At 37.5% G+C, this 11,169-nt stretch overlaps 1 protein-coding gene across 2 annotated transcripts; it reads right to left on the bottom strand.

Annotated features, from left to right (window-relative positions):
- Positions 1 to 237: 237 nt before the first annotated feature.
- Positions 238 to 5,340, bottom strand: LOC109073371 (uncharacterized protein C3orf38-like). Of its 2 annotated transcripts, XM_042730765.1 has the most exons (5): positions 5,080 to 5,340; positions 4,921 to 4,945; positions 3,061 to 3,211; positions 628 to 1,081; positions 238 to 583 (listed from the first exon to the last, which is right to left on the bottom strand). In XM_042730765.1, the coding sequence occupies exons 1-5, from the start codon at positions 5,204 to 5,206 to the stop codon at positions 531 to 533; spliced, it is 810 nt and encodes a 269-aa protein (XP_042586699.1). In that variant the 5' UTR covers positions 5,207 to 5,340; the 3' UTR covers positions 238 to 530. The 2 variants fall into 2 exon arrangements, with proteins under 2 accessions (XP_042586699.1, XP_018945084.1); XM_019089539.2 differs by having other exon boundaries at positions 239 to 1,081; positions 5,080 to 5,338.
- Between the last annotated feature and the right edge of the window lie 5,829 nt (positions 5,341 to 11,169).

Raw genomic sequence — 11,169 nt, 5'->3', positions numbered from 1 at the left:
GATGAAGTCTTTATAAATAAATCTTCATGTCAGTTATGGTATTACACAATATGAATACACGAGTCTGTGAATAAATTTGTAGAAAAAAACAGGCAAGGCTGTAGGCATATATAGGCTATGATCAAAATAAACGAGGATTATCATAGAACGGTCAGTTAAAGTGTCTGTGAACCAGGGATTAATACACAATGAACATGCACAAAACTACACACACAAATGTTTATTTGTATTATGATTTATTCTTTTCTTTTAGTGAGTGACACTAACCCTAACTGCGCAAGTGGTTCGCGTTATTTGTATCAGAATACGAACCAGTCACGTGGTTGTGTGCGAAAATGAAGCTTCGGACGTCACAGATTACATGGTTTTGTCAAACCGAATCAAGCTCCGTACAGTGCTTCATTGTGAGATGTTTCGTTTTTTTTGATACAAGCTTCAAAGCCTCTGTGTCAAGCGTCACATCACTGCATCTCTTCACTGCCGAGTCAAAACATGTCCAGACAAACCTCGTGTGGATCTCTGACTCTCAGTCACAAAGACTCAGTAACTCCTTTGAGTCGTAGGTAATAACTGGTACCTGTCTGTCTGTGATGGCACTTTGTGCTTCCACTTTCATATTCACAGACTTTAGTTTCCAGCGGTTATTGTCCATCGGTGAGCGAATGAGGCCGAACACGTTCTCAAAAACCCCAAGGCAGGCATTGTCACGGTGGATGGTCCCGGCTACGGCCACTAACACCAGTCCATGAGCTGAAGATATACACTTTAACCCTTGACCCTCCAAGTTCGGGCAGAACAGCAGATGCTCTTGTCCTGCAAAAGCGTGAAGCCGCTGACTGACCAGCTCTGCCCCGTTGAACTCATCGACACACCGCTCTCCAGCGCATGAGAGAAGCCGAAGTCTCGCATCCGGCCAGAAGTGCTGAGGACCCCACTCTTGAGCCGGCTGCCCTTGAGTGGGGTTTTGAGCGTTCAGGAGAGTGAAGAACCACTGGCAAAACTGTTTTCCCAAAGCTGGAAGATCTGCCAGACCATCTCCAACATCTTCTGAAACCACTGTGTTCTTCTCACGCTTTGAGATCTGTTAGAAATATCCACCAGGTCAAAATCAACCCACAAATCCTTAACTCTATAAGTGACACTCAGTGTACGGCTCATATGTTTCTTCAATGTTCAGTTTTTAAAGAATGAAATTGTTACCTGTATTCAGCAAGGTAAAAAGAAATAGAATATTAGATATGAGCATAACAGAATGATTTCTTTAGGATCATGTGAAACCGGAGTAATAATATTAAAATAGAAAACTGTTATTTCCACCTTTAATAATATTTCACATTATTACTGTTTATACAGAATATTTTAATTTAATTTTCAAGCCTTGGTGAGCATAAGACTTCTTTTATAAACATTTTGAAGGCTAGTGTACTTTTAATACCCTGTGCCTCTTTCCAAGCATTTGGAACACACCTTATACAGCAATCTTTTCAAATAACAAGTTCTGTCAATCATATATATATATATATATATATATTCATATATATATATATATATATATATATATATATACTAGTACAGGTCAAAAGTTTGGAAACCTTTACTATTTTTAATGTTTTTGAAAGAAGTTTCTTCTGCTCATCAAGCCTGCATTTATTTGATCAAAAATACAGAGAAAAAAGTAATAATTGTGATATATTATTACAATTAAAAATAATTGTTTTAAATTTATTATACTTTAAATTATCATTTATTTCTGTGATGCAAAGCTAATTTTTAGGATCATTATCACATGATCCTTTAGAAATCATTCTAATTTGATGATTCATTATCAAAGTTGGGAAACAGTTCTGCTGCGCTTAATTTTTTTCAGAACATGTGATACTTTTTTTAGGATACTTTGATGAATAAAAAGTAAAAAAAAATAAAAATAACTACTTGTTTTTAAAATATAAATTTTGTAATAACAATATACACTACTGCTCAGTAATTTGGGGTCAGTAATTTTTTTTTCTTTCTTTTTTTAAATAAAATCAATACTTTTATTCAGCAAGGATGTGTTAAATTGATAAAAAGTGATAGTAAAGAAAATATATTATTAGAATATATATTATTAGAATTTTTATTTTTATTTTGAATAAATGCAGTTCTTTTTAACCTTTTATTCATCAAATATATTAGACAGCAGAACTGTTTCCAACACTCATAATAAATCAGAATATTAGAATGATTTCTAAATGATCATGTGATAGACTGGATGTTACCTGTGACACTGAAGGCTGGAGTAATGATGCTGAAAATTCAGCTTTGCATCACAGGAAAATAAATTATTTTTTTTAAAGTATATTCAAATAGTAAGACTATTATTTTAAGTTGTAATAATATTTCACAATATTACATTTTTTTTTTCTGTATTTTTGATCAAATAAATGCAGGCTTGATGAGCAGAAGAGACTTCTTTCAAAAACATTAAAAATAGTAATGTTTCCAAACTTTTGACCTGTACTATATATATATATAACTTGGTTTCATTTAGTTGCAAAGTCCTGCCTATTTAACAGCTCATGCAATCCACAGACAGATAAGCTGGGCATCCAGGTGGGGTAAAATACAGTGTGTTTAATATATGATCAGATTCAAGATCTACGCTCATGTGATGCGCTGAATCACAGCTTCTGGAAAGAAGCAAAAATGACATGTTTATAGATCTTTGCCTCATTGAAATCAGTAGTTTAGAGAGTCAGGCAGTGTACATGACGGGTGGGATGCTGAAAAATATATAAATGCAATTTAAAATAGAAATATGATTAAGAAAAGAAATTAATGATTTAACTTACTCCCATAAACCTCGACTGAAGCCCAGCTTTAGTGGCGCTCTATTACATGTGTACATTAGCAATGTGAGATAGGGGAGAAATGTGCTTAACTGCCATAGAAATAATATGAAAAACAAATCCTGTGCTCCTTAAAATAGGCTTAATTTGTCATTTTTTTCTGACTGCGGTGCACAGTAGCACCCAAACATGTTTTTGACACTGTGTTTAGAGATTGGCTCTCGATACCTACCTCTCCAGATGACCAGTGCTCAGTGGTTCTCCTGATGAGCTGCTGTTTATCACTGTTTGGGGGCATTGCAACTCCTTCAGTGGCAAGATACTTGAAAATAACGTCCCGGTGTACCTTCTTTCTCTTGAGGAGCTCCTCAGCATCTTGTGAGCAGGGCCGGCGCGTGCCTATAGGCGAACTAGGCAGCCGCCTAGGGCGGCAGCTCAGCCAGGGCGGCAAGAGAGAGAGAAGGCGAGAGAGAGAGAGATTTTTTTTTTATTATTATTTGTTTGTTTTACATTAGGTTACAATTATCGCACTTTATATCAACAGCATTTTTTTCCCACTCCATTAGTAAAATTTAAATTAACTTTAAATTTAGAATAAAAATTCCGCCCGGCTGCAAGGCCCCGCTGCGCCCTGCCCCCACCACACTTAGAGCGGCATCGATATGCGTGCAAAATACGTTAATGTATATTCAAATATGTCAAAACGAATAAAATTATCTGGTCATGAGTACAAAGACGACGGCTTTTAAAAAAGAGCAAGCACTGGAGAAAACAAAGAGGGCTCCTTTTTGAAATTCATCGCCTCTGGAAGTCAAGAGGACAGCATAGTAAAAATCAGCAGCGACCATGCTAATGACAGCGAAGGTGTGGACGTTGGTAGTAATGTCCTGGAGGAGGCAGACTAGAGCTGAAGATCTTTGCCGGGTTCGGGCTTAATTTATATCATCTTATGCGGGCTCGGGCCGGGCTCGGGCTTGCGCTCCGGTTTGCAAGGTAAACGAGCGGGCATGTGATGCGTTTCGATTAGCGCGAAAATGGATGCTGAGTAGGTGTAACAGAGGCTTGCCTCTGGCGATTATGTTTTGGTTGCACCAGCAACTAAAGCAAAGTCTGAGGTGGTGGAAAAATTCTGACCATGTTTATAATGAGAAGAATGAATGAATAATGACGCACCATCAGTGAGCGCAGGAACGCGCTGAAGACCTCTACAGTGGATTCAATAATTTTCCTCCACAAAAACATGGCTTAGCCTAATCTTTGTGAGTAAAGGTTTTTCAAATGATAACTAATTATTCATTGAGTCTTAAATGCATAATGTGGACAGAGTATTTACGCTAATATTGGCATTATTCTTTTATTAAAGTCAGCTGCTGGCGAAGCAAATCTGTCGGATCTTTATCTTAACTTCGTTATTGCCAAATACCCATCTTAATTTAAATTTATCTTAACTTATTTTTGTTAAAAAGACTGTTTTTATTGGTGCGTTGGTCTATTTATAGGCTAAATGAGCCTATGCCTATATTTAGAGTGCTGAGATGTTACGATGTTACAGAGGACTTATTTATTGTCTTTATTCCAACTTCCAAGTGGTCTAGTCTACGTTAGTTTTGAATAAATTATGTTAAAACATGTATAAATGATTCATTGTTGACACAAGGAAAAAGAGAGCTGTGTGTGTGCGCGCACATTTGAATAATATCGGGCTGTAAACGGGTTCGGGCTTTTAAAAAGCTGTCAATCAAAATGTACTTGTCGGGCTCGGGCCGAAATTTTCCCAAAAGACAGTTGGAACAGGAGATTTTCAGAGACTCATTACAGTCGCACATTAGCTAACGGGGAGAAACTTGACAGACCATGGCTGGTTTATTCTATTAGCAAGGACGCAACGTTTTGCTTTTGTTGTAAACTTTTTTGTGAAGCGAGAGAAAGTCTGCTCTGGCTAAAGATGGTGTCTTAGTGTAATTTTTATAGATAAAGAAAATATTGTTTACATGCATCTTAAGGATACCTAATTGTGAGTGTGAGGTAAGGGGGGGCACGATCGTGCTCTGCCTAGAGCGGCGTTGGAGCTTGCGACGGCCCTGCTTGTGAGTAAGTTATGATGGCCTCGATGGCCTCTGTTGGTCAGGAAATAAGACTCTGACAGAATGACTGAATATTTTGTTGCTGAGAAAAGGTTATTTAATATAACCTGTGATGATGAAGAGTAGTAACTAATTGTTGTTGCTGTCATAATAGTGGGGTGTTTTATCTCGCGTGCTCTCCACAGCGATCAGTCGATTCGTTACTGTGTCTTTAAGGGCGAACAAGTCGTCCAGGGGTAATAATCTTAACAGTTTTCGACCGCCACTTTGCTCTTTCATTGACAACTTTGACATACCTGCACAACTTCTGTCAAGCTACACATCTTGCGCGCTGTGTGAAAGTAGAACAAGCAGCTGCTGCCATTGTTGTGACGCACCACAGCGCCCCCACAGTCCAGAGGAAGGTGGTGCACCAACCATCCCGACAAAATAAAAGTTCAAGGCGACATTATTCACAAATGTATGTAATTCCATACAAATGCAACCAAAAACGTCGGGACTCAGGACGAGATCAAGATCCAGTTACAGGATCATTGACTCTTACTATCCGGTATTTTATTGAATAAATAATACTAATAATAATGATAAAAAAAATTAAACCTTCCACCTGTGCCACAAATATTCGCTATCCAAATGAATAAATTACATTTTTACTACACTATACTTTTTTATTATAAAACTAGTTATCACTGCTGTGTGTGTGTGTGTGTGTGTGTGTGTGTGTGTGTGTGTGTGTGTGTGTGTGTGTGTGTGTGTGTGTGTGTGTGTGTGTGTGTGTACATTTTGGTGGACAGGAGTTCAAATAAATAAAAAAGGTATCCCTTTCATAATTATTTATTTATAGAGAGAGAGAGAGAGAGAGAGAGAGAGAGAGAGAGATCTTATTTAACACTATGCAGCTGTAAAAAAATCAGTATCAACAAAATGCAACTTTACCATTTATCAATCTATTTACACTGCAATTTATAATTGCATAAATAGTGTCATGGCTTTAAAATTAACATTTTTATTCTGAAAATATAGAAAATATTTACTTCAACCTTATTCAATTTATGCAGTAATTCCTATCTGAATACTGTTAGACTATGCAAAAAATCTTGTAGTTTTTGACTTTGAGTTTAACTGTACATGTTAATATTATACAGAATATATTATATATTCAATCCGCTCTTTTTCTTTATTCTGTTTTGTTAGACCTCAACTTTTGCTGAAATGAAGATCTCACCTTCTGACAAGCTAAGCTGCCTTGATTTACAAGAATTTGCAGAGTGACCTCCAGTGGAAGGGTTTGGAATAACCATCCTAGAAGAAATGCAGTTGTTATGATGGTTAAAGGGATGTTCCACCCCAAATTGAAAATTTTGTCATTAATCACTTACCCCCATGTCGTTCCAAATCCGTAAAAGCTTCGTTCGTCTTCGGAACACAATTTACGATATTTTGGATGAAAACAGGGAGGCATGTGACTGTCCCATAGACTGCCAAATAAATAACAGCGTCAAGGTCCAGGAAAGGTATGAAAGTCGTCGTCAGAATACTTCATCTGCCATCAGACGTGCAATCAGGGTTATATGAAGCAACGGGAACACTTTTTTACTTCAACAAAAATATGACTTTAGATAAACTTTGTCAACGGTCTCCTCTGTGTCTTCTCCAAAAATAATGACTTTATTCAATAATTTTTGTCAAACAAAGTCTAAAACCTCAGAAGTGTACGCTCTCCATATCACTGTTGCCAAAGGAATTATGAATTTGTTTTCATGCGCAGCTTATTTTGTTTTCTTCACTAACAAAAAGTGCTCCCGTCGCTTCATATAACACACGTCTGATGGCAAATTTTCATTTTGGGGTGGAGTATCCTTTAAACAGAGATAGATCATGTTGGTATGGGATGAGTGAAATTAAAAACTGGCTGAGTGGGGAAACAGAGAGGGCACAGCGTACTTACAGTGCTGATGGATTTTTCATCCTTACTGAAGACATTTAATTGCCACCTATGTATATGTATATGTGGGAGTGGCGAGCCCATGCACATTTCCATTTCTCCACTTCTGCTAACTTAAACAAAGCACAAATCAGGTTAATGTCAAAATACTTCACGGCACACCTGGGATCACTTCCTCCTCACTCCTAACCTCAACATGCTTCCTGACACAGCACATACCGCTCCACATGTCATCTTTAGACGTAACCTATGCTCACTCTCAACCTACCGGCTATCTGCTATGGTTTCATCATCGCTTCCTCAGACATCCCACCCTGCAAAAACTCCCAATCATTGGTCTATGATAACTTTGTCTAGTGTTCTTATGGATGTTTTTAGCATGACTTTGTGAAAATGTAATGACTACTGAATAAAATAGCATAGACTTCTTCATGGCTAGTGTTTTATTTCATTCTATAATCTACTTGTCCTACAGATCTGAGTACTAGTGTTAAATGCTACTGTTTTTGATAAAGTTTCTAACAGATCATATTTTTTTGTGTGTTTCCCTTACCGAATGTGTTATCCTGTCAGCAATAACATGTCCATGGGCTCTTTTCGATAACTGTCAGTTTTTTAAGTGCCGCCGTTGTCCGCTTGATCCTATTCCATCTCATCTCCTTCAATCCATTTCTCCTGGAGTTGTACCTTCACTCACTCACCTTATTAACACATCCCTTCACACTGGTGTTTTTCAGCATTTATACAGGCTCGTATAACCTCAGTACTTAAGAAACCCACCCTTAAGGCCCTGATATACTCCAAACGAAGTTCGTTTTTTAGTCCTTCATTTTCGTATTCATCCCCATGAAGAATATTTTTACAGAATCCTGCCTGTTTTTTATTTTTTTGTTTTTTGTTTGATTTGGTTTTTTTTTTGTTTGTTAGTGGGTACATGACTTATTATGTTGTATTGTTTTTAGCCAGATTCCAGTTGGCATGTCAAGTTTTTATATTTTTCTTGATTGCGTAAAAAGCTCTTCGTGCCTTGTCTCTCAGGTCGTTCACAGCCTTGTTAAAGTTTCCTATGTTACTGATGTTTATTCTGAGGTATGTGTAATTTTTAGCGTGTTCTAAGGGTATGTTGTTTCATTTGAAACTGTGATGTTGGTTTTTGTGACTGGCCCTTTTTTGGAATATCATAATTTTAGTCTTTTTAAGGTTAACTGACAAGGCCATGTCTGACAGAAAGTGTGCATGGAGCTCCAGGTGCTGCTGTAGACCCTCTTTTGTGGGTGAGAGCAGCACTAGATCATCCGCAAACAGAAGACGTTTAACTTCAGTGTCTAGTGGGGTAAGACCAGGTGCTGGGGACTGTTCTAGGGCTCTTGCTAGTTCATTGATGTAGATATTGAATAGTGTAGGGCTTAAGCTACAGCCCTGTCTCACGCCACAAATCTGGGGGAGGAAATCGGTGTGTTTGTTGCCAATTTGCCGATGCAGCATTGGATTAATTGAAGTAAAAGCCCCTCATGCCTGATGGAGTCAAAAGCGTTTCTGAAGTCAACAAAGCATGAAAATATTTTTCTTTTATTTTGTTTGGTTTCTTTGTCAGTTAGGGTATGTAGAGTGTATATATGGTCTGATGTGTGGTATTTTGGTTGGAAGCCGATTTGACATTTACTCAGGACATTTCTGTCAGTAAGGTAATGAAGGAGTCTGCTGTTTAGGATGTTACAGAAGAGTTTACCTAAGTTGCTGTTTACACATATTCTGCGGTAGTTATTAGGGTTTAATTTGTCTCTGCTTTTATGAATTGGGGTGATGAGGCCTTGGTTCCATGTGCTGGGAAATACACCTGCACTAAGGATGATATTAAACAGTTTAAGAATGGCCAGTTTGAATTTTTGGTCTGTGCATTTATTTATTTCATTTAGAATGCCATCGATACTACATGCTTTTTGGGATTTAAGTGTTTGTATATTATCACACAGTTCAGCTAGTGTAACAGGATAATCTAGGGTGTTCTGGTACTGTTTAATGGCTGACTCTAGAACACATAGTCTATTGTATAGTGAGTTTTGTTCAGGGTTTTTGTCTTTATTGCTGAAAAGGTTACAGTTGAGTTTTCATACCACTGCTATATGCTGATGACACTCAACTCTACCTCTCACTTTTTCTGATGATCTGACGAAAGCTGCTCGCATCTCAGCTTGTCTTACAGACATTTCTTGCTGGATGAAGGACTGTCACCTTCAACTCAACCTTGCCAAGACAGAACTGCTTGTGGTTCCAGCAAACCCGTCCTTTCATCACAATTTCACCATCAGGCACATCTACCATAAGTCCTTCAAAAACAGGCAGAAACCTTGAAATTATGATTGATGATCAGCTGACTTTCTCAGACCTAGGGTTGGGCGATATGGCCTAAAAAAAAAATCCCTGATTTTTTAACAAAAAATCTGATTTACGATTTAAATCGATTTTTTTTTCCCCCTACTTAAAATCAATATTCAGATGACAAAGAAATTGTTCAAAACAAGTTTTAACTTTATTTTGTTTTTGATTTTACCTTCTGGGATTTGATCTGGATTCCCCCTTCAGGTTAAATTGCAATCAGAAACAACAAGCCAAAAAGATAAGATGGCAGGTCCTGCCATTGTAAACCGTGAAAACGTTACATAAAATAAAATGTAACATAACATTCTTATCATACTGGATACAGTCTGTAAGACTGTCAAAGGTCTTTACTATTTATTTATTTTTTTTCATGGCAGCTGCACTGATAGGGCAGAGTCAATCAGAGAGCCACTTTTACCGCAAAGTATCAAAAGCTAAATCTAGTCACAAAAAGAATGTCTTTTTATCAATCTGTCATCCCTGATATGCAATGCAATGCGATACAAAAGGGGCTATCATTCTTTATCATTTACCAGTCAAATTTGTAACTGAGACAAGATGATTAAAAAAAAAAAAAAAAAAAAAACACCTTAATGCTGGAAAGATTATACTAGCCCATCATGCATCTAACCATCCATGTGCACACTCGGTGTTAAGAGCTGTTAAGATTAAAACTGCCAACTCCGCAGTGAGTCAGTGTCATGGACGTAGGACAGAGCAAGTGTAAATATATTTTCTAGTCTATATCTCCATCTTGTTGTAAATAGAGCAGACAGTGTCTAACTGTGTCTACACCGTTAGATAACAAGAATAACAACGGCAGCTAATTTCATGAAAATCAAATACACTTCTTCAGTTTTTGATTTTTAGGTAGGCTATGTTTACTAAGGTTAGATTAATATATTAATACATTTTAATTAGCCTAATAAAATTAATACAATTAAGAAGAATGTAAGAATTTCGTTTTGAAAAATTGCCATTTATCTGCATGCATAATTTTAGACAATTATCCAAGAATGTCGGTACAAACAGTAAACATTAGGCCTGCTAGAGACATTTTATGTCGGAGCGGGATCTGAGCGGGAATTGGTTTATGGCAAAGGTGAGCGGAATATTAACGGGGCGCTTGCTTGGTGCGGCTGAGCGACTGAGCTATGCTCACTCTCAACCTACCGGCTATCTGCTATGGTTTCATCATCGCTTCCTCAGACATCCCACCCTGCAAAAACTCCCAATCATTGGTCTATGATAACTTTTTCCAGTGCTCTTATTGATGTTTTTGGCATGACTTTGTGAAAATGTAATGACTACTGAATAAAATAGCATAGACTTCTTTATGGTTAGTGTTTGTGTATTTCATTCTATGACCTACTTGTCCTACAGATCTGAGTACTAGTGTTAAATGCTACTGTTTTTGATAAAGTTTCTAACAGATCATATTTTTTTGTGTGTTTCCCTTACCGAATGTGTTATCCTGTCCGCAATAACATGTCCATGGGCTCTTTTCGATAACTGTCAGTTTAAGTGCCGCCGTTGTCCGCTTGATCCTATTCCATCTCATCTCCTTCAATCCATTTCTCCTGGAGTTGTACCTTCACTCACTCACCTTATTAACACATCCCTTCACACTGGTGTTTTTCCTTCAGCATTTATTCAGGCTCGTATAACCTCACTACTTAAGAAACCCACCCTTAAGGCCCTGATATACTCCAAACGAAGTTCGTTTTTTAGTCCTTCATTTTCGTATTCATCCCCATGAAGAATATTTTTACAGAATCCTTCCTGCAGAGTCTCTATTGGGGTGTTTGTCCCATTTGGTGAAGTCTTGGTTTGTGAGTGGACCCCTGACCTCACAGATTGGATTATTTTTAGCCAGATAACAGTTGGCATGTCAAGTTTTATATTTTTCTTGATTGCGTAAAAAAGCTCTTCG

Source organism: Cyprinus carpio, chromosome B9 (assembly GCF_018340385.1).
Source record: "Cyprinus carpio isolate SPL01 chromosome B9, ASM1834038v1, whole genome shotgun sequence".
Lineage (NCBI taxonomy): Eukaryota > Metazoa > Chordata > Actinopteri > Cypriniformes > Cyprinidae > Cyprinus > Cyprinus carpio.
This window is presented reverse-complemented; position numbering and strand designations above follow the sequence as displayed.